The following is a 24,590-nucleotide window of genomic DNA, read 5'->3' as shown; positions in this document are numbered from 1 at the left end:
ATTTGTACTGACATTTACTTGGTTATGCATTTAATGCATAAGTAGCATAAAAGAACAATGTAGTAATTTATACTACAGAAACGCTCATTCACTACTCTAGTAATGCTTCTCAGTGTCAAGTGTGTATATACCATCTTGCACAGAAATGTTGCTGTTTAACAGGGACAGTAGATACATTAATATAGTCCCTGAGTTACTCCTATGCACCAGTACTGAGGAACATTACAGGAAGTAGAATTATTCTATTCCAAGGTTTAACTCTAATTGTAGTTTGTGCTTCAAAAAAGCATTTAGATGGGGTATCTCCTCTGAAAGTTAATTTCAGACCACTCTTGAAATCAGCACTTCAAAAAACATTCCATTGTACAGCCTGTCAGTCTTTCCAATCCACTAGTAACAAAGTCAGGAATAAAGGGGACATTGAGGAAGATTAATTAAACCGTTCAGAACAATATTACACAGAAAGCACTGGCAATTGAAATCTCATCTGCAGTGAATTAGGAGCTATACTTTTCAAATTTATAGAGGAAGGAGACATGCCCCAAGTAGAGAGAAGCCTTAATTTTTTTAAGTAACACTCAGCAAGCTTTAAACAATTAGGTTCTTTGACAGACTAAAAGGTTTTGTTGAGCCTAACTGAGGCAAGAAAAAAAGCCTAGCTGTTTAGTTTCATTTGATCTTTCCTTAAGTTTCTGGAGCTTGTTTTAAGGCAAAGTTGTGGATAACATATCCAAACTTGGATAATGTGTCCTACTTTGCTATGACAACATGAGCAATAGCCTCTTAACAGATCAGATAACTCAGCCATTATGAGGGACAACACTCACTCCCTACACAGATGTCAAGGAATACTGCACTGGGAACAGTTTGCCTTAAGTCACCACATTACCTTTAGAGAAATTGATTGAACCTGTTTCATCATTAAGACCCATTTACAGTAAATTCCACGTTGCTCACCTGTGTCAGGAACATCTGTAGGTCTCATAATTCTCCGGATCTGTTCCATTGACTGGAGATCTGGAGACAGACCTGTAAGTACAAGAAAACAAGTGACTTATCTCCATATTTTACCTGCAAAAAGAGTTCCAGAGAACACACATTTAGAGGTTCAAAGTCATACAGCATCCATTGTTTCCACTGTAATAGAAATAAAAGACAGTTTGCTATAAGACATTTAAGTTCCTGAATAGAAGGACAGAGAATAACACAAATGAAATTAGCAAGGGGTTGTAACTGTTTTCCTACTATGCTTTTAGCCACACAGCACAACTCCACAGTTAGGAACAATCTCTCAAACAGCTTACTAGAAATAACCACTAAAGAATAGCATTCCCATTATTTAACACAATTATACTGAGCGCAGATAACATTCTTTACAACCACCTTACTTTATAAAAGCTAAAGGAAAATCCCTTCAGTGTTTTACCACACATCAGCTGAGCAGCAGGCTCTGGATGCTGTAAGTGAAGCACTGTGAAGCACTGAAGACTGTGCAACTGCAACAGCTAAGGAGCACAGAGCTGGTGATTATCTACTATAGCTCAGCTGCTTAGTCATTTATAAAACTGTAGGACCATGATTACTCAAAAAAAATCATTTATCAAAGACACAGCTCTTTCTGCATAGTTTTGCCATATTGACATGTAATTACAGTCAAAGCATGGGACTCCAAAGCCACCCTCCAAACAGTTTAGGTAAACACTCTAGAGCTTTTCTACTTGAGGAAAAGAGGCATGAAAGACAGCCAACGAGATGTTCTAGCACCTTAATATGCTCTCAAATAAAGGTCTTAAAGTGACTTAAATGACTAGGCCAAAATAACCGAATGAAGAAAGCTGCAAATTTGGAAATAGAGCATGAAGGCCTAATTTGTGATGAAACATATTTCAAATTAACAAACCATATCAATACTCAGTCCAGAACTTCGAACATCATAGAAAATATCTGCCATTGGAATGAGTCACTGTGTAAAATAATTTCAGCTGGCATCAGAGTTCATGTAGCGGCAGTGTATGTGTTACATACATTGAACGACCCCAATGCATTTGATAAAGAGACTAGAACTTTTTTTTCCGAGTATTAAGATTTTAAATTTTTGTTGTTGTTGTTGAAGCAGTCTTATAATAAAAGCCTTTATCCTCATGAGCTTGTTAAACCTGTCTTCACAATATTACCTTGAGGTTGTGAAGGATGGCACAAATCTTACATCAAATAGCATGTCAAAGGAGATTTAGTCAATCTACTCACACAACAAAACACAGATAATAACATAAATTCAAGTAGATAATCAGCTTTTAAATTTTGACCAGCCTACCACTTCCCCTTCCTCAGATCTGATCTGTTTACATGCAGAGTACATTAGAATCATAGAATCATAGAACTAATGCATGTGGATTCTACTCTGATTCTACTCAGCAACACACCCCTGAGATAGTAATGGACTATCTCAGTGAAATAAGCAACCAGTTTATGACCTTCCATGAGGTTACAGCTTTCAGTGTTTCAGGCCGCACTCAAAACGTGGAATTCTTTCAAAGAAAATACATTATTACAACCACATCTCAACTCTGCAGCTTATTTTTTGTGCTATTTTATATCACTGCAAAGTAGCAAACCAGCAAAGCCCCACAAAACGGCCAGCATGTTTGTAGGCCTTTTTGTAACCACCCAGGAGGTTGTCTTCTCCCAAACATCTTCCTAACTTCCCTTGCACAAAAAGAAATAGCTAATGTCTCAAATTCAGACTTACAGACATAAGTTGTAGATGATCAGCATTAAATGAAGGAATTAAGAATGCAAACACAGGCTGCTAAAGCTCACTGTCAAGCTGCTGCTACTACAGTCATTGCTGCAACCTACTGTGTACTGAAAGAAAACTGGAAATTACACAATTATGTTGTCTTGTCACATGATGACAGCTAAGCACAGAAAAAAGTATCTTTCAGGATACTATCTTCTTGAAGTGTAAGAGCACACCTTCCCTAAGGGAAACCAGAAAATGAACTGTCTTTACTCCTGACAGACTCAGCAAATCCAGGCTCTAGATTTGAACTGCTCCTTGATCAGATGGAACTGGTAAAAGTGATGGCTACTTATTTTTATAGTGTAATGCAGAAGGTCTCCTTGGATACTGTATAAAACTGTCAAGTAGACTTAACCTTCAACAGACAACTCACTGCCATTAATGTCACAAGAACAGAATTCCAGAGCTTGAAAATATTACATAAATCCAGTATTCTACTGAACATGACTCCCATCTCAGAGCTTAAATCCAATGTGATATGACCAGTGTATTCCATAAACATAACACTGCAACATGAACTTAGTTTATAAAACTTGAAAGAAATAACAAGGTCTCTAAAGATTAGAACTGTAGAGTGGTATCATAGATAAGAGGACCATATTGTATGGAATATAAAGCAGAGCAAAAGGGAGAAGTAGGGAATGGTTATGGAATAAGCTTTAATGAAGTAAGATAAGGAGCAAAGTCGTAAGTTGAGAGGACAGACTTCAGAAAAGGCCAAACTATGACTTGTATGAGCAACATATAAAGACAGGGAAGAGAGAGGGAGGTGATAGGAAGGGTACAGTGAAAAATCCTTTCAGCAGCATAACCATTTGGAGACAGGAGAGAAAGGTTTGACTTATACTGTGAGACAGAGAACTCAAAAGAGCAGATGCCCAGACAGATCGAGGCAAAAACAGCTGATTCAGTATTTTAAGCTATATTTAAGCCTACTGGGGTAAGTTAGGTGCCTTTTGTTTTACTATGTTATGCGGTTTTGCAAAGTTTTATTATATATCCCAGAGGACAATATTTTTAAAATAAACTATGCAAAAATGCGCAATATAGTAAAAAAGGCACCTACCTTATATCTACATGCTAGCTTCAACTTCCAGCAGACTTGCATGGTTTGTGTTGCTGCCTCAGTGTTTATTATAGTAGTAACGTCATGAAAAGGCGTTGACAGTCCATGACTTCATGGGATCTGGAATGCAGTTTGGATAGGATTGGAAAAGAGCAGAAAAAGGGCAAAACTGATCTGTGCGCTGCATGGCCACTTCCATTTATTAGGAGCACACAGCACATTTAGTAATCTTATCACTTTATTTCACAGCTGCAGAACAGTTGTGAGTGATAGTAATTTTAGTTACAGATTAAGCCTATACAAATTGAAGGGACAACTAGTATTCAATAAAGCAACAAAATACTGCTTTTCATAAGAGGATCCTTAAAGCATACTATGCACAAAATAGAAGCTTTCCTACTTGTTTACACAAGAGGTTAACACCCCCAATGCATTTATAATAAAGCTTTACTTTTTTTTCTTGAAAATTAGCTTTCTAGACTTCTTGCTCACAACTCAGGTCTCAAGTACATATACATACAAACCAATCAATTTTGCTATAGAACGTAATACAACATAGCATTCTACCTACTAAGCTTCCTTGGTAACCTTCTACCATCCACCTAAGCTTAATGGTTTGTCTGAAACATCACAGTATTTTATCATTCATTCTCCACAGTTCCCCAAATGAAAAAAAAATCAAAAAGTATAATAACAGTAAAAGAAAATTCCTTCACCAGCTTTTTTGAAAGCAAAATTATTACACGGTTTTAGCCACTGATGATTTGCTATCTCAGTGCAGAAGTGACGTTGTATCTCATTCTTAAAATCATGAGAGATAGCTCGTAAGTTAGGTACCAGTTCTCAAAAAAAAAAAAGAGGAAAAAAAACCCCCAAAACAAAAACAAACAAACAAAAAAAGAAACTCCAAAAACCAAACCACCAAAAAAACCCAAAAATCCAAACAAAAAAAAAACAAACCCAAAACCAAAAAGACAACAACAACAGCAAAAAGACACCAGTGATTAAGACTGAGATGAAAAGATGACCTGTGAGAATACAAGTACTTTAACATGTCATTCCTACCTGGTGACTGGCAGACTCAACTGTCTACCACTGCATGGGTTCCTTATTTACAGGGACATGACAATACCTCAGAGCATATTATGCATAAGACTGACAGCTTATTCTAGCAAGCACTGAAAGCAGAAGCTTTCAGTACAAGATGCAAGAAAAGTCAGGATCATTTTTACAGGATTTTGGCAGGATGGCAGCCATCAATACAACCTCACAAACTCTAGAAGCGTCTCAGGAATTTTGGGAGCACACTATTTCCAATTCCAAGCGGAGCTGTCCAAACTAGAGGTTTCCACAGAGCTCTCACTTCCACTGAGCTCTAATTATCTCACAGGCAAAACAGGTGTGACACCTACCAGACGATCTCTGATCCCTCAGTGCAAGGCATTAAGTTTCTTGTTAATGCAGTAGTTGCAAAGCCAGCTGCAAAAAGGCAGGATGGCTCCTACTACAATTTGAAATTATTGTCAATTGTTTAACCTTGAAAGGTCCTGAAAACCTGTAAGCATCACTGCTCGTAAAAACATGGGGAATCCCCTTCTACAAACAAGTGCACTCAGGTAAGTTCCAATATTCAGAAAAGTTACAAACTTTGAGCAGATCCCAAACACTTTTTTCACTACAAGAACAGGGCAGCACTGAGACAGGTGCCCATAGAACACAGATTTTTCAACAGCAAAGGTTTCAGAGAATCTTGGCTGAACTGCTATAATGTCAGCAAATGTCAGTCAAGCCTGCTGCTCAAAGACAGTGTGACCTTAGAGGTCCCTTCCACCAACACCTTGTGAAACCAGCTGAAGAAGCCAAGGCCATAGAAGCTGGAGTTACTTGTGAAGGTTATTTCACTTCACTGCCAGGGATGCCAACGTTAGCTAAAATGGCACTGTTAGATGCTAACAGCAACAAGTGACTTGGCAAATTAGGCAGGAATTCTAGATTTCTTTCAGTATCCTTCAGAGAGGGATCTATTGATGGGAATACTTACAGATGTACTTGCCCCAAGGCAGAGGGCCATGTGTATCAGGTAAGAATGATGTCTGTCTGCTGCCAGGTGCACAGAAAAATCACAAGGCATAACACTGACCTTTACAGAACAATAAAAGGTTAAACATCTCCAGCTAAATATCAGGTATGCACATCCACATTGTATTTGGTATAGCATTAACTCAAAGATCAGGTTAGACACAGCCTTTAAAAGCAGTCATCAGCTTACCTCCATGACAACAGAAGATCTTCTCATCCACAATGGCTGCAATAGGCAGGCAGTTAAAACAGTCTGTGAAGGTCTTCCACAGCTTAATGTTAAATCTCCGCTTGCCTACAAAAACAGTGTGACATTAGGAAGAGAAGGCTGTTTCCTCAAAGCCATCCTGCAATGTGTATCATGACCTGAACAAAAATGTTAGCAAACTGTCTTCACAAGGCTTTATTTTTGTTACGGTACAATCAGGTTTCAATCTCCTGCAACAGCATTTCAAGGACAACAGAAGAGCAAATAATTCTCTAGAGAGACTTCAATCTTTGTCTGAAACGTACTTTCTAAAAGTTTCAAAGCAGGTTCATAGAACATTGAAATCCTTCCAATACAAGAGCCACTACTAGAAGTGTCTCCAAAACACAATATTAGTCTCATGCAGTGTTTCAAAAGAAATAGGTTCTGCTTACATTCGTCATAGAATCCATAGATCCGATTGATGCTAGCACACTCATGATTTCCTCTTAAGAGAAAGAAGTTTTCCGGGTACTTTATTTTATATGCAAGTAACAAGCAAATTGTTTCCAGAGACTGTTTGCCTCTGTCTACATAATCTCCAAGGAAAAGATAATTAGCTTCTGGTGGGAATCCTCCATATTCAAATAATCGAAGCAAGTCTGTATACTGACCATGAATATCACCTGAAAAAAAAAAAAAAAAAAAAAGAGACATTTACCAAGGGTTAGTGCAACAACATAAAGAGTACACAAATCAAGAACTTAAGTCAGCTAATCACTTTTTATTAATTGATGTTAAAAAGAGCATTAATATTTCTTTTAAAAACAGACTGTTTCATATACAGGCAACAGGTATCAGAAAAATGAGAGCCATGCTACCATTATAAACTAAAATACTCACTAAATGTAAATAGCCCATAGAATTTGCAGAATTCCTATCTCAGTTATGAAGCCAATCTGAAAATCAGAAACTACAGAAGTCTTCATAATAAAGCATAAGCTTTCTGACCAAGCTCTAATTTGTTCAAATTGAAACAAGGTCAGAAAGACAACCCTAATCAAGCAGATACATGGCCAGGAAGCCAGTGCATTAAGAAAAAAAATAAGTCACATTATTTACTGCAAAAACAGATCAGTAAAGAATCCAGGTAGGCTGGTGAGAAACTGAACACCATGCTGGCAGAGCACCCCTTCCTCAAAGGACTACTTGTCCTCCTGTAACACTGCTGTAACTAAGATTCCCAATCCCCAGCATTTGGGCTAACTCCTCCTTTGATGCAATCATTCATATAAAAACAATACAGAGACTTCAAGACTGATTCCCTTACAAGATATTCATCCCTGCAGGTATTCCATATTAGGAAAAATAACTGTCACGTTCCTCAGCATGCTGCCAGCTTCCAAATTTAACAGGCTTACAACGAAAAAGCACTGTGTGGCAACTACAACACCACAGCGTATCAGACTAGCCAAAGTTAACTGTGAGCTGACTGTAAGGTCCAAGAAAATACCAAAGCTGCTGCTCTACAGTAACTTGCAGAATACATGTGATGTATTACAGCTGACTGCAGAGTTCACTAGCAAAGTGACTGAATGCAAAAAAGCTATGCAAGAAGCCTTCAGTACAGAATTTAGTACCTCCTGGTCCATTACACTACACACTTCTGCTGCTTGTTCAGTGGCAAAATCCTGACTCTGTTAAGCTCAGCTGTTCTCCAGTAGAATGTGAACTACTGTGGCCTCAAAAAAGCAAAAAATCCCAACATACACCCATCCCTAAAACTTTTTCCATAAAGGAAAAAGGCTCCCACAAACCCTTATCCTCTTCAGTTCAAGTCTTAAAGCATACAATGGTAAGAAGAGTACACAGCTCTATTCCTCTTTACTCTTCCATGAGAAATGCAATACTTTGCCTTTAGGCAGCATTCTTCCATTAACTATTTCTCACTTAGGAATCACTTCCCGATTTTCTTCTAATAATGGTTAGCCTTATCTGCTACCCAATTCCAGACACAACCTGAAGTTTCACTGGCTAAAATAACGTTCACGTAAGTTGTAACAAGAAATATTCCTGTTCTAATTGGTATCTAGAAATCTCCAGGTCACAGCCAAAAGAAAACACTGATGACTCCTCATTGCTACACCGAGTCTAACACTCCAGAACTACACTATCAATACACTCCCTGGACTTTACCACCACCAGAATTAACTACCAAGTAAACATACTACACAAAGAATATTACAATTGCTTTCATTGTCTAGAACTTTTCAGCCGCACACGAGCCAGAGGGACCAAAACACTTAAAGGGTAAAGGAACATTTTAGAGAAAAAATTTTGTAAATAGAGCAAAGAATTTATGATTCCATTCAAAGCACTTGTCACTTCAAAATACAGCTTCATATGAGCACAAGTTGCATTGAAATCCATCAGATCCAAAGCCTTTCAGTAAAAACCACGCCTATTTTAAAATGGACGTTTACTTTCATCTTACAGTGAAACAGCCATTCAAGATGTAAAAGCTTATTTTGAACTGACTCGATTACAAGACAAGACAAACCTCAGGCATTGCCTGAACACACTAAAATAGCACTTCAAAGCAGTACAGCTGCATATTTTGCTTCTGGTGAAAGTGATCGTCTTTCTTTTACTTTTATCTAAACACATTGTTGACAATTGTTCTAATATTAAATTTAGATGCACCTGACACTTCCTGGTGCTATCACTGTGTTCAGAATTCAACTTAAACGTAACAACTGCCTTATTTAATGTGCATTTGCTATACTACTATTGTGCATCTAACAGTCTTTTCAACCGTCTCAATTTAAACAAATGATAAACTTTGAAGGAGGCTAATTATACTTTGACTTACGTGCAACCTAAATATCTGGGTTTTTTTTCTTTATCTAGGAATACAATGAGACTATTGTAGCCTTTTCAGTGTAGCACAAAACACAGTGTGGTAAAGCTAGATCTTACCTTCAACTTTCTGAAATTAGGCAAGCTGGTCTGGTTTTTCCTCCCCACCCTACCAAGCAATTAGTCATTTAAAAATGACTGCCATTAGTGGGGGGCTTTTGTTTTGTTTTGTTTTTTTAAGTTGGTAATATCCTCTCCTAATGTAAGAAACATTGCTACATTAGGTCTGCCAGGAGGAAGAAGCTAATCCATCTTTCAGCATGTTAGTAATAATAAATGCAAAGACTGCTTTAATTTTAGTACTATGACACTTTAAGAAGCCTAATTCAAGAAACTTTATGCTTTCTAAGACTGTCTGCTTTTAATAAGGGTATTACCAGCAAGTATTTATAATACTTTTGTTACACTTTTAAGCTTGTGTATCTATTAACAGCAGTGTACTTTTGAAGAAGTCTAGCATCTTAGAAATGCTTAGAAAGGTAAAGAACACACGTTTTATCAATATTTCACAGTAAGAATGGTATTTGTTAAAACCTGAGGTAAAGCTAAAGGAATTTACTACATGGTAACTCAAACTAATAGGCTGCATCCAGTTTTATTTTTTCAATTGAAAGACTAACAATGCTTTCTTCAACACTATTTTTTAAGCATTTAATTTCACAACATGTAAAGATCTTTGTTTTGCTTATACTTTGAAAAGAGCAACTGCAACACTAAACATTTGGGGTTTTTTTTTAAGCAGCTAATTGCTTTTTGAAATAGTGATTGAAGGAGTAGCAGCTCTGTGCAAGCAGACCCTAGGGAAGTGTACAAGGGAGAGGTTGCAAAATCTGCAGCAGGTAAGGGCACAAGCAGCTCTTACCGCTGATGAAACTTGCTCCTAAATAGCATCAGTAACCTACCAACTGTTAGCTGTCTTTTCTCAACTTAATCCAATCTAAATTCAAAATTACATTTAAGATTGTGAAGCCCTCACTCTAATCTGTATCACTCAGGTCAAGGTCACTTGCCTTTCTCAGTATCCTTCCAACCCACCTAGCATACAACTAGATTAAACACCTACAGAAACCACATAGTTACAAAGTTTACATACCACATATTTTCAGAGGTGCCTCTAGTTCCAGGAGAATAGGCTGGCTAAGAAATATTTCCCGTGACTTTATGCACAAACCCCGAACTTCTGCTTCGGTCATCTGAACAATCTTCCCAGGGCGACATCCTCGTACTGAAATGAGAAGTTTAACAATTGAAGATAACTATCACACAGCAATAGGTAAGCGCAGATGAGCTGTATTTAAAATCTGTACTTGTGAAAAAGCCAGCAGCCCGCTCCAGCATATCTACCGATTGTGTTGGAATTATGTATTCCAATGAATTCTAAAATTAATCTCTGTGCTACTGTAACCTGCGCTTTAAGGTCAGTATGCATTCCTGTTGAAACAGGTTCTCAGAAGAGAGCCATTTAAGCCTCACTTTTGTCTATATTTGGATAAAAGCAACTTCAAAATGTGTTTAAATTAACAACCCCATTATGCCAGAATATTCATAATAGGCAAAAAAATCCTAAGACTCAAAATCCTGAAAGCACTTTTACTTTAGCCCAAAATGAACTTCTTCAAGACTGCTGAGTTCAACAGGGCTAGCTAAATAGAAAGAAAAACCACTGGCATGTATACACTTTGGGCAGCTGCAATTGCCATATTAGAAACATCTCACTAAAAACTATGAAAGCCTGATAAAACCTTCATTCATATGTAATGGATCTTGAGTTACTGGAACCTTTACATACAAAGACATTCTAATTAGAATTAAATTGAATTGCTAAACCAATAAGTCAGGTACTCAGACCTATATTTAGCACTAAGTTTTCAAAAGCATTCACATGTCATTGCACTCCAACCAACATCTTCTGGCAAGTTTATCTGCAGCTGCTTCTTTCAACAAATACCTATATGATTCCTCTGTCAGAGGCTTTAATGTGTCTTTAATGAGGCAGCAAAAGAGAACAAATTCATCTACACTTTGGCTGATCCAGTTCAGTCTCACATCTCAACATAAAAAACTTCAGAGCTCAAATGAATAAGCCAGAATGTATCAGTGTCTACAACAGGTGAACATCCTGTTCTGCCATCTGCTTTAAACAGAAGCATTAAATCACAGCAGTACCTACAAGAGAAGCTGGTACAGAACTTCAGAAGTTCAAATCCAAATGCTTTCACAAATGAAAACATAGTAACATATTACTACTAAAAAATTTTTTCTGCAACAGCAGGAAGTCTAATAAGATAAATTTGTGAACAGAACACCAAAAACTAGTTTTTCCACACATAAAGTTCCTGGTTTCTCCTCTCCAAAACAAAAAAGTAAGCTTCCAACTTCTTTTTTTTTTTTTTTTAATTAATATAAACCCCTTTTTATTTTCACTTAGCTTCCAGAAAATACAGTTTAGAGAGGAGATCAGTATCATTAACTACATTATGTAACAGGAAAAAAAAAAGGATATGAGGGGAAACATTTTGTCCTAGGTCACCCTGTACTACAGTCCTAAGTGTTAAACTCAAAAAGCTCTGCTCTCGCTATCACTGCATACTTCTCCCAGTGTAACTGCACATCTGATCATTCCAACACTGTGCTATGCATTTTCATTTATTTTTAATAAACACCAGACATACTTGTTAAACTGAGGTTGGGAAGCAGCCACAGGAACATGTGAAGAGGCTGAAATGAAGAACGGTTTTCACAATCACGGAAGAGATGTGAAACTAGATCCTGGGACAGCCAGTTTGAGTGCCAAAATTGCAGGAGGGATAGTCTGTCTGCTGCAAGCATATACTGGAAATACTTTGCTCATCAGAATCCCACAAGAATAAGGCTGTAGCACAGGACTTCTATAAGTGAAACTCTGAATCAGTACCAGGTGATATTTACCATATGGTAAGTCACATTCCTTTTGCCAATTAAGATTTCAACTACACTTGAGAAAGCAAACAGCTAAACAGCTTCTTAGTTACACTTTTGTTGGTGTTTTTCACGCATTAAGATGTTGGCTTACTTGTTAGAAGAGCACAAAGGCAGACAGACACCATCAAGGTGAATAGAAAACAAGAGATGCCTACAGGCTTTCATCACATCTCAAACATCTACCAAGATCATAGATATATCTTCAGCCCCATGGGGATTATTAGTTTAAAAAAGTAGTTTCTCAGGCCTGCAGTCTTGCACAGGACTGACTATCCAATTTGTGAGGTACCAAAATGCTCCAATCACCACCTTTTAAAACACTTGCATTCCTGTGGCTTATAATGATCCCTTTCAGAGACTAGAAACTCATTTTGATAGGCACAATAAACTGTTGCTATGCACAACAGAACTCCCACCTGAAAGAGCAGAGTCTAAATACCAGTGGCTATAATTCTGAAACAATTGTTACTTAAAACATCAAGGTCACACTGAAGCAGCATGCAGCACCACTAGCTTTTCAGGCCCATTTTTCCCTCTACAAACTGACTTCTTTTAGCCTGTTTTGATATGCAATGAAATCCTCCTCTGTACTTAACTACCATCATGTTTCACAGCACCTGAAAGAAGCCATTTCACACAGGTGAAAACCAAGAAGTGACATAACTGCACACCTTTTACATCCACTCATTCACTGTAGTTTCAGAACTCAAACCCACAAGAGCCCTCCATACACAATATTAATGCTACTGTAAGTAGCACCAGACCAAGCACAGAGCCTAAAACTGAGACAACAGTTCAAGGAGAGCAATGATAACACTTAAAATAACTTTGATTTAATCAGTATTTCTTAGAACACCAGCCTTTAGCTCCCTCTGAAACTCACATGGAGGTTTAAACTTGGAAAACTTGCTTTATAGGATTGAGGCTGGATTTTTGCATTAGAAGGCACAGTGAACATGCAGCCCCTGACTTCAAAATTAACTACCATAGCCAGTATATCCATCATCTTGATGTTTGTTCTCTTCTTTTTGCAGTACAGCCTTAAATGCTGCAAGCCCTTAAGAGACAAGCCAACAAACAGGACAGTAACTTGTTGCCACACTCTGGATTCTCCAGATAAGAGAAGTTTCTACAATTATGGCAAGCATGTCACACTCTGAAGAGAAGATAACAGACACCTAATGACTGCAGTTACTTCCAGCCCTTGAGAAGTAGGATACAAATGTGGGCCACTGCAACTTTGCAAAGGCACCCTCCATCTGAACAGACAGCAGCTCCACATAGCAAACACATGACCGCAGTTACGTGTGAAATAGTACAAAGCCTGGGGTTTCATGAGGAATAATCATCAATGATACGAGAAAAAAGTTTTTTTCCCCACAATCCCTGATCATCAAGAAGGGCACTACATGCTGGAAAAATAAGAAGCTACCATGACGCTGGAAGCCTCAGAACTTTACTGGATTTAAAAGACACTGAAAGGTTCCCCAGTAGTCACACCAAACAGCTGTGCCACAGCTGTGGCACAAGTACACAAGCAAGACTAAGCACATCTTTCACCAGCGTACACCTACACCACCACAAGAATTTTGCTCCAGTTGTCTTCGACTCAGCTGAGTACTTTATGGATTGTATACAAGAGCATCTCTCATCACATTTAGTTTTTCAAATGCCAAGAACAGATTTAAGAGGAAGTTATGAGAATGGGATCAAGAGCATACGTGAGGTTTCTCAGATTCATGTACGAATTCCTACAGCTAATCATTCTTAAAACATGCAAGTCATAGCTGCATGCATTGTAACATCTGTACTCGCTGCAAGCCTTTAACAGCACTGGGAAAAAACATCATTTTCAATTGTTGTCATTTACCCGAAGCAGAAACAGCATCTCAACAATAAATGTAAATTAATTCTCTTTAATTTAAGATAAGATGCTCTAAACAAGCTTTGATTTACATAAAGGTCTTCAGTAGGGACAGCAATTCCTGTTGTAATACACAATCCTACATGCACAGTGCTATGTCACAAGCCTTTGCTGCAAGGAGCTTAAAGCAGAGTGACATAGCAGGGAATAAAGAGAATTAAAAGCAACTTTACGCATTGTACCATCAGGCTATTATTTTAGCACAACAGATCCCATAGTAACCTAAATGCTGCTCTAATCGGTATTAAAATGGTGTCTGCATTTACACAACCTTTAATAAACAACACTAGCAAGTCTATTAACAGCAATTACTAATCCAAAACATGAGTTGCACAATGGCAGCAAAGAAAAAAATTCAGCAAAAATAACTGTATTTTTTTAATTGTTCCAAATTCATGCCAGAGAGTAGCAGATTATGTAAGACAGTACCAGAGAGAAAGAAAATAAGTAACATTAAGTGAAGTGGGTCAAGAACTGGCTGTTGGAAGTTCTGCAAGCATCGCTTTTTGCCATATCCTTTCATGAACTGGAGAAAATACATTTAACCTATTCTGTCACACTTGTTTCTGCTGTGCCTCTCACTCCAAGTAACCCAGCTTCTTATTTTGTGGCATCACTGATAGAAGTTTCTTCAATTACTGAGTCAACTGTGGTATGCACAGCTGCCCTAAGCATTTATCCTGTGTTCTCCAATACCACACTTGTGCTGATTACTGGACAAAAGACTCACGGTTTTAGCATAGCATTAAAACCCAGACAAACTTCTAAGTCTCAAAAAATGAGGATAGTATTATTGCGAAGAAGCAGCCTCCTTTTCCTACACTCTGCTGTTTTGCAGGCATATGCATTTATGTGGCCACACAGTAAACTGCATCCATGAACTGATCTTCTCTTTCTATCTAGTACAAGGACACAGCAAAGCAAAAATGTAATCCAGATAGTTCTCCAAGCTGGAGAATACATCCACTGTGAACTTGTGCTAGGACTAGTGAAGTTATTAAGCAGCTGGTTCTGCTTCTTTTCACTGTAGTTCCAGCCAAGCTCACTTCTGAAATGATGGCTTTAGACATCTATTTTGCCAGAGTATATCTAAAAAAACCCCCAAACTACAACACAAGACTGCAAGCATGCAATTTTACAAATTGCACATATGCAAATCCCACAAGCTTACACTCCTCCTGACATTCTGTGGAAAGTTTAATGATTGGTGATTAACAACTATGACATTTAACTATTTATTTCTTGTACTTCAAAGTACTTTGGAGTACTTGATGGATCCTAAATAGTTTCTCAATAGTAGGAGCAGAATGGATTTGAAAGCCAAAGAGGGCATTACCTATGACTTGGAAACAAACAAACAGTCCTTACACTGTTTTTGGAAACAGCATTCTGAAGCTAGCTGCTGTCAGCATTTTTAAAATCCAAGTTACATATTTTCATGGCTTTAAGTCAGGAATCCTACATCAGATTTTAAAAGCGCCTTTCAATTTGGAAAGCAAAACTTTGAGTAGAAGTATTTTGTGTACTCAAAACACTTTGTAATTTAAATTATTCAGCTATCATCCAGAAGCAGCTCTCCCTATCTTGCAGTAAAACACTGAGTTAAGCCAGCAACACAATTTTTCAAAGTTTCAGAACTGGTGTAACAGAACTGATCTTAAAATTACTCTCATTCATGTGTTATTCTGGCAGACAACAATAATATAAATGAAGCCCTGCCACAGCTTTGCTCAATTCCACAAAAGCCTATTGCTGAATATGCGGCTCCTCTACATGGTGCACACAGCAAAGCCCTGTACCTTTCCTATGGTACTTTACTCAAAATCTCCACTAAAAATTGAAGAATCAGCCTTCTAGGGAGGTTTTTGCTGAAGAACTGTGCTTCAGTTAACTATGCTTAAAATCTTAATAAATTTGCCTTCACTGGGTGTCCTTGGTATTAGGTATTTTGCTGAAAAATACAGCAATTGCTTGTGAATTCATTTTAGCAGTACATAAACACAAATTCACTGCAGAGTAAGAGACCACCCAAGCCTTTAATTTCTAACCTGGAATAGTACCAAACAATGAAGTGATGCTCTTCCAACCAAACCTGAATTTACATTCTTAAAATATGTACTATCCAGCAGAATTAACACTCACAGAGACAGAGCCTCACTAGAAACTAATATGCGAAGCTGCTTCAGGGGATACCCAAACAAGCCCATCAAAACACCTACCTACATGTCCCTACACCACCTTCACCCATTGTATTTGCTTTCTGTAGACCTGTTTCCTTATACCAGTGTTCCATAAACCAACTGATGGGTCTCAGTTACTTTGTATCATGCACAGTTCCAAGAATTGCTGAATTCAAGGCTGAAGGACAAGACCACATGAGTTACTCCTTTCTGTGAGCAAAAGGTGTAACCCTAATGCTTTTTATTGGTCTGTATTTACTATTTGTTCAATTACACTTGGGCCTAAAACCCACAAAACTAGCCATGTATAAGGTAGAAGCCTCTCACTATGAAGTATTACATGAAGCAGTAGCAATTCCTGTTCTAGTCCACTTGGAAGGCTAAGCTAGCATAAAAGTCTCATGGAACAAAGAATTTCAGCTTATTTCTCAAAGTTTGACTTTCTTTTCCTCTAAAGCAGTGCTAATGAAATCCCTAAAATTCAAGGAAGACAGAGCAAATTACAAAGTTACTTAACTCCTGAGAAGTGCCAAGGAGATAAGTTACTTCAGTTGTAATAAAAAAAAGCTAGGGTTTAGCATGACTTTTGCACCTTCTTGATGTCTCGGGTATTTAACCAATATGGCTATTCAGGATATACAGACAAAAGCTTTTTATCAAGCTTGGTGTTAAAACAAACAAACAAAAAACCAAACAAAAAAAAAAAAAAAAAAAAAAACCCACACCAAAAAAACCTGCAGAAGATGGTGCTGTGAAACTAAGATGTACTAAGACAAATCATAAAACAGTAAGAGAAGGCAGTAAATGTGCTCCTTTCCACATTTAAATGATGAACCAGACACATTAGATGCACCTTAGGTTGTAGTTAAGTGTAGATCTGCTATACACCAGGCCCTGCTTCCTTCACCACATACAGCATCTAACCTTACTGAGCAGTACTAGCCAAACATAGCAGGCTTAACTTTACAGTTCTAAACCATATATGGTAGTGGGGTTTTTCTTCCTTTTCCAAGAAGTGACATACCTACATTGGGTGGCCTCTAATGAACATTTAATTGCAACTATCAAGTATTAAAAATTGCCCTTTCTACATTAAATAAAAAGGTCAGGTTTTTTTCCTCCCTTTACTCTACAATTTAGCTGTATCCTGAGCAAAACACTGAATGACTCAAGCAACAAGGTTGCTGTGTAATACCTAAATGAAACAGTTACTGAATCATGTAGGCTTCAAGTGTCAAAAGACTCAGACAGAATAAAGAAACACCAGCACACACCACCCAACACTGAGCTCTTGGCCTTCACAGCCATTTTTCAAGCCAACTATTCATCATGCACTTATAAACCTAAAGATGAACTGGCTGATATCTGCGCTGCTGTACAAACCCCAAAACAAACGTCATTCTTCTATGCCTTCTCCCTGTTTAATACAATACCTGCCCTCCTAGAAACAGACGAAAAATGCCTATTTTCTTTCTCTCTCTCAAGACTATTTCAAAAATACATTTGCGAGAAACTCCAAAATAAGTTCTCCCTTTTTATTTTTCTACTAGAAAATTACACAGCGATTTCACACCAAACCAGATAATAACCTTTGTTTATTCAAGATTCACCTCCATGGTTTCCTTATGTTGTTTCGCAACAGATCATTAAGGTTTATTTTCCTTCTCTACAACTGCCTCTCTTCAGTATCAGTTACGAAGCCTGTGGAACTGCAAGCACTACTACTATCCTACCACACCAACAGGCTGCCTGGATATTTTAATTAAGATACCAACCAAACAAGAAATCCATTATCGGCCATAATAAATCAGGCCAGTAGCTCTATGGCATTTAAAATTAGTGAGAAAAATCTCAATTATTTCATCAGCATTTAAAATCCAAAATCCATTTGAAAAATTGAATAATATTCAGATTTCTATCTTTATCACAACCTGAAAGACCTTCAAAATCGGAAGAAAGTTAAGGTCACAGCTTTCTTAGAAGACATCAAATGACATAAGAAGACCACACAACCAGCTTTTAAGACAATTAAAAAAATCACACCAAGCTGAACACTGAATCAACAACCATTCCCCGTGTCTACTGAAAGTTTGACAACTCTCATCTTCGATAAACATTTCACAGCTTTCTTGGTGGATCAGTACTGTCAGAACTGGTAGACCTCCCAGCATCACCAAAAATAATACTGTTTTAGAGCAGACCCATATTAAGTTCTATCAAATGAATTTAAATAGTTAACTTTAAATATGTTAGCTAGATTTACGCAAGCAAGGTTTCTTGCCTAAGCAAGGTTAAGGGGTTTTTTTTGTATGGCTATATAGTCTTCACAGAAATACAGCTTGTATTTAAGGCTGCTGTATGTCTGGGTTTCTCCAAGAACATCCTCTCTTTCATACTGTAAACTCCTTAGTGCTTAACAAGACAGATGCCTACATATTTGAAGGTGCAGGAAGTCTAGTCCAGCTGAGCTGCCGCCTTACATCCAGAAATTTTAAGAGACACAAACAGCAAAGAAACAGGAAGCCCAACACCCAGACAAAAATATGGCAGTCTTACTGTAGTAGAAAAACTGACTGCTACTGCTGAACCCAGGACACTTACTTAGCATCATCCACAGCACTCTTTACAAGTAAGGTCACATCTATTCTAGCATCCTTGCTTTGATATAGAGGGAGCATTTCCACACATCACCAACGTTTAAATTGACTTAGAGCCTGGCTTAAATGTAAAACTCAGTATCCATTTAGCTCACCATTTCTGCAAATTTAAGGGCATATCCCACTGAGGGATCATAATGAGCCTACATGGGTCAAAACACAACAGAAGCAGCAATTTCAGCTACAGAGACTAAAAACTGTTGAAAGAAGAAAAACTTCTCTGCTCATCCTGAAGAGAAGGCTCCCAGGAGACATTATTAAGACCTATGAATACTTAAGAGTGGCTTGTAAGAAAGATTGGGACAGACTGTTTAGTAGGGGCTGCTGCAATAGGACAAGGATGTCATGGTTTAAGCCAGTCAGCAAGTCAGCCACGCAGTTTCTACCACCACCACCACCACCACACCCCCCCCCCCCAGGGATGGGGAGGAGAATCGTAAGAATGTAACTCCCACGGGTTGAGGTAGAAACGGTCCAGTAACTGAGGTATAACACAAATCACTACTGCTACCACCAATAATAATAACGATAAGAGAAATAACAAGGGAAGAGAATACGATACCACCCGCCGAAAAACAAGCCCGACGTGCAGTTCTGGGAAACTCCCAGTTACATCCCCAGGCACGACATGCTGTGGTATGGAATACCTCTTTGGCCAGTTTGGGTCAGGCATCCTGTCCCTGCTTCCTCCCAGCTTCTCCTCCTCCCTGGCAGAGCCTGAGACTCACAAAGTCCTTGGTCAGGGTAAACATTCTGACCAGCAACTGAAAACATCAGCTTTATCAGTATTATTCCTAGGCCGAAAGTCAAAACCACAGCGCTGCACCAGCTACTAAGAAGGAGAAAAACTGACTGCTGCTGCTGAACCCAGGACAAAGGGGTAATGGTATTAACCTAGAAGAGGGGAGATTTAGACTAGATGTAAGAAAGAAATTTTTCACTATGAGGGTGGTGAAACACTGGAACAGGTTGCCCAGAGAGCTGATGGATGCCCCACTCCTAGAAACATTCAAGGTCAGGTTGGATGGATCTTTGAACAACCTCATCTAGTTGAAGGTGCCCCTGCTCATTGCTGGGAGGTGGGGTTGGAATAGGTGACCATATTTCACACCTGCTGCACTCGTGAGTTTCACATATGTGTATATTCCTATGCTGTCCACAGTGAGAATGGACTGGGAAAAATCTATCCACCAGATGGCATAGCTGGGAAGGTAGGAAGAAAAAAAACAAAACCCAAACCAACAACCCACCCCCCCCCCAAAAAAAAAAAAAAAAAAACAGAACTACAAAAAAAAGTCTGCACACTGAAGCAAAAATGAGGCTACCATTTGTGTAACACAGCACAACTAACTGACCCATGAGTCCAGTTCTGCATGCCAGTACAAGAGGGAAACAATCTGACAACTAATTTGGTTGATTCACTGTCATGGTCACATATCAGTCCAAAATGTTTTCGCAAAGCTATGGAATTTTGTGTCTACATGACCTGCAAATCTCTGCAGATTCACTTATGAGTGATTTATCAACAGAAATCTTATAATAAAGCTCGAAGTATCTCCAAGATCAGTCAGGCTACATCTAAGAGCACTAGCATCTTCCTCACTCTTCTAGTAAGGAAAAAAAGAACAGGAAGTCTAGAGGTAGAAGAAATAAAAGAAAGCATTGCTAAGTTTAGACATACATACAGTATACACTTTTACCTTTACTTTCCTCCAAAGAGAACTTACAAAGCATCACTAGCTAGTTACCAAGTACTATTTATATTGCAAGACAAAATCCATTCAAAACATTGCTCTTATCATTCCTAAATTCGCCACCTAGCCAATGAATAAAGAGGATAAGAAACTCATATATGCAAAAGAACATGGACATTAAAAGTTAATGTCCTGGAAGACTATCCCCATGCATTACGCTATAGTTCAGTTGAGTCTTCCTGAAAACTATCCCCAGTTTAACTCAAGAGTTAATCACTGGCTTCCAGCATTCAAAAGATCACTAAAATAAGTTCAGGGTAAGACTACATGTACACATGTTGAGGGCTGGGAAAATGTTCCTAATGAATTCCCCCAAGCAGCCTGGATATGGGCCACCTCATAATGCTACTGCAAAAGGAAAAAAAACAACCAACAAATCCCAAACAAAAACCAAAACCACAACATATGGAGGGTAAGATGATCTAAGGTAATTTCAATCAAAAGGTGAGTTAATGTGTCATATAACCCAACACACCCTCCCCCCCCCAATGTAGTCTTAAGCAACAAAGGCAAAAACAGTTAGAGTAACCTAATTAATTATGAGCAAGAACTCATGACAGCTAATATCACAGCCTAGAAACAGGTGTCACCAGCCAGCAACCCAGCAACAGCAGGGAAGTTTCCTGCTGCTGTGGCTTTTGATACGTATTTGCTACCCCTTCAAATGTAGGTGCAGCAGCCACTGAGACACAATTGCAAACTGCTATTCAAACTTAAAGCCATCCATTTCACTTAAAGTAACCAAAAGGCCTAAATATGTACTGCGTAACGTTTCAAAAAGGTGTCTTTTTATTATTTCAATGTGCATTTTCACAACTCAAAAGCCATGTTCCCATATCCTTTAAGTAAAAGTTGAAGTGTGGCTAATGGACCCAAAAAACAAGCTCTAAACTAATTGCTCCAGAGATGAGAGTCAATAGCAATTTTTCTGCGCAAGCAGCACGGGGAGGCATTCATACTCACTTTACCAGAACAGGTCAGCTAAGCAACAGCACAAGCTCCAGAATGTGAGCTGCCAATTGTACAAAAAACCTTCATTGTGAAACACTGCTATTTGAACCACAGCTTAAAATACTGTAAGCTAGCAGAACAACTGAAAGATATTAAATGGAAGCAAAAATAATTCACACACAAAGCATTCTTTTAATAGTTGGTTTTTGTTGGGTTGGGGTTCTTTTTCCCCACAAATAAAACCTGTAAGAACCTCTTCCCTTTCAGATACAAGATGTTGTACACTCCAACTACTGTTAGTAGCTGACAAGCAGAGAAAAATACTCAATTTCCCTTAAGAAACTTCCTAATCTCTGCTCAGAGGAAGAAACAGACTTGGAAACAAGAGGTGAAAAATTATAAGCAAAGCTTGGTTCAGAAGTTGCACATAGATATCCCTAAAGCTTAAAAGTACTATGGAATTCAAAGCGCAGATCAGATTGCTCAGACACAAGGAACTCAAACATAACCCCAAAAGCTAGGAAGTTGCAACACAAGTGTTTATGGGGTATATAAAAGGTATGGAACACACATTTTAAAAGTCTTAGTTAAAAAAAAAAGCAGAGTAATATGTAAGATAATAGGGAGCACAATAATCCAACAAGTTGCATACAAAAACAGTGCAGAACCCCTCTTCCTGAAGCAATCTGTATTTAAGTAACTACATCAATGAGCAAAAAGTATGTTTCAAATGGTTTTTAAAGTGTCTCTCAAAACCCCATCACTACACACGCACATGATGTCCCTCAAAAAACCCACATAATGAAGTCACCATTTACTACATCATTATTTAGTTGGTCTTAAAAACCTACCTACTAATCTGGGTTTCAACATCCAGAAAAGGGGAGTTTTATCTGTATTAGTGATCAAAGATAAACTACAGCCTATGATACCTGCAGGTTTCTTCATACCATACTAAACTGCATACCTTGAATCATAAACACGAGCACAAGTGCCCAAAGCTTTTATGTGCTCTAAAACATTGACTTCATTGTTCCTAATTTTCTACAAAGAACAGATAGCAACTAGTAAAAAAAAAAAAAAATCCTCAAACCCTAAAACCTCTGCTTTGTAGTAATTCAGCTGAACAAAACTTTCAAACTTACAAAACTTGTTTCACATCCAGAACCGTACATACTCCATAAATTCCTTTCTCTAAGCCTTCTGCAAAGTGATCCAACTATTCAAGGAGTACAGCAACTGAGTAAGTGAACAGTGCATACCCACGCATGCACTCTCATCTCCAACATGCCAGGTATTTGCTGAATGTGAACTAAAGACTAATGAGAAAAGGGGCCTAAGAAGACTATACATTCAAGACATTACTTAAAAAAAAAAAATGCTAACAGTAGCTCCTCAGCTTCTGCGAAAGCAAGGACTAAGTTTTCTCCTTAAAGGAAAGGCTCACTAATACACAGAAAATCCTTCATAGCTTTTATCTGCCATCCATTAAAGCCACTTCTGGAGACTGCCCCGTAGGCAGGCAGAGGAATGTCAGGGCACTAAATCCCTCTGCTTCCACTGACGCTCACGTACATACAACTCCATACATAACGCAGCTCTAGACAACAATTTTAAACACGAAGGACTGCGACTAACCCAACCGGAGAAAGGCATAATGCCTCCCGTAGCTTAGCTAGAGAGGTTTCTTCAGCTCGCCCCTCGGCCAGCCAGCTGCAGCAGGGTGGAAAGGGAAGAAGGAAGCCCATGCGCTTTATCGTTTAAATAGGAAGGCCACCACTACACCTAAACGGGGAGGAATCCCCGCACACACCAGCGCCGACAGGACGTTCGAATGCGCCCCTCCTCCCTCCGAGGGGCTCCGCAAGGCCGGGCCCGGGCAACTCCGAGCCGCGCCTCCACCCTCCCGCCAGCCACCCCGGACCCAGCGGCGCGGAGGACACGGTGCCGCTGCTCCCCCAGCCGCAGCGCGGGTCGCGCCCGCCCCACCCGAGTCCTCCCACCCCGCCGGCAGCCCCGTCTCCCACGGGGAGCCCGGGGAAAGGCAGCGGCGGGCTCTCACTCTCTACCGCACGGCGTGGGGCTGCAGACAGACGGGGCCGCCGGTGCCTCGCTCACCTTCCAGCAGCCGGGTGATGAGGCTGTCCACGTTCAGCTCCCCATCCGCCATTTTGTGGCCACCAGACTCGGTCCCGGGCGGGGAGAGGGCGGGGTGGAAGGCGCTTTACGGAGGAGGAGGAGCAGGGAGAGGTGGCCGCAGCTGCAGTGGCTCCCCCCACCCCCCTCCGACAGTCCCCTGCGGCTGCACGCCCGCCTTCTCCCGCGCTGGCAGCCGAAAGCTCCGCACCCGCTCTCTCACAGCTAAATGGGGGGAAGCGGCCACCCCTCCTCCCCGCACCTCCTCCCCGTCTCGGAGGCCTCCACAGCGCATGCGCCCCCTCACCCCAGCCGCCTCTCTGCCGCCCCGCGCGCTGAACACGGCGCAGGCGTCGGGGTTGCTGGCGGGCTTTGGGGGCGCATGCGTAGAGCGTCACACTCCCTCCCGCGCTCGTGCCCCGCGGGTCTCAGGCGCTGTCGGCAGCGGGTGCTGCTCAGGGGCGCAGGCTGGGAATCTTCAGGAGCGAGCTGCACAGCCTCACCGGCCCGGGCCGGGGTGTCCTGCCCTGTACTTCCTATGAATCTGAGTCAGGGTTAGCCCCTAAGCTCTCGCGGAGCGCAGCGCCGTGAAGCCTTTCCTGTCACGACGGCTGCAGCGCGCGGTCGTGAGGGCTGGGTACCGCTGCGGGCTGTGCTGTAGCACGGAGAGCGGCTCCGAAGACTTCATCGTGTCTGTGGGCAGTCTCTGCGTTTCTCGTGGTGCGCCACGTTCTTCTGCAAGGAAAGTGGCAGCATTACCTGAGGAAGAGGTTATTTTGGCAGCCATCAATTAGGGAGAAAAGGCACGGAAACACGTCGTAGTAGGCTGCGTGTAACCCGTGTGTCACCCTTTCTGCCGAAACCGCCTGTGAAAGCTCAGTTTATTGAAAATACGTGTCAGAACTGGAATGACAAGTTGTGCTTTTCATAGCCGTCTAACGCAGCTGTCCGAAGAAGCTCCCAACTCGTGGGG

At 39.9% G+C, this 24,590-nt stretch overlaps 1 protein-coding gene across 1 annotated transcript in view; it reads right to left on the bottom strand.

Annotated features, from left to right (window-relative positions):
• The window catches only part of PPP1CB (protein phosphatase 1 catalytic subunit beta), a 30,127-nt gene extending 6,252 nt beyond the window's left edge, over positions 1-23,875 (bottom strand). Inside the window, exons 1-5 of the mRNA XM_080617077.1 lie at positions 23,600-23,875; positions 10,148-10,279; positions 6,591-6,821; positions 6,139-6,243; positions 958-1,029 (exon numbers count right to left, since the gene is read on the bottom strand). Of these exons, the coding sequence (XP_080473203.1) occupies positions 958-1,029; positions 6,139-6,243; positions 6,591-6,821; positions 10,148-10,279; positions 23,600-23,651 (592 nt within the window). The 5' untranslated portion in view covers positions 23,652-23,875. The remainder of the gene's footprint in view (positions 1-957; positions 1,030-6,138; positions 6,244-6,590; positions 6,822-10,147; positions 10,280-23,599) is intronic.
• Positions 23,876-24,590: the final 715 nt, after the last annotated feature.

Source organism: Psittacula echo (assembly GCF_963264785.1).
Source record: "Psittacula echo genome assembly, chromosome: 4".
NCBI classification, from domain to species: Eukaryota; Metazoa; Chordata; class Aves; order Psittaciformes; family Psittacidae; genus Psittacula; species Psittacula echo.
Note: the sequence above shows the minus strand (reverse complement) of the source record. Positions and strands in the feature narration are given on the sequence as shown.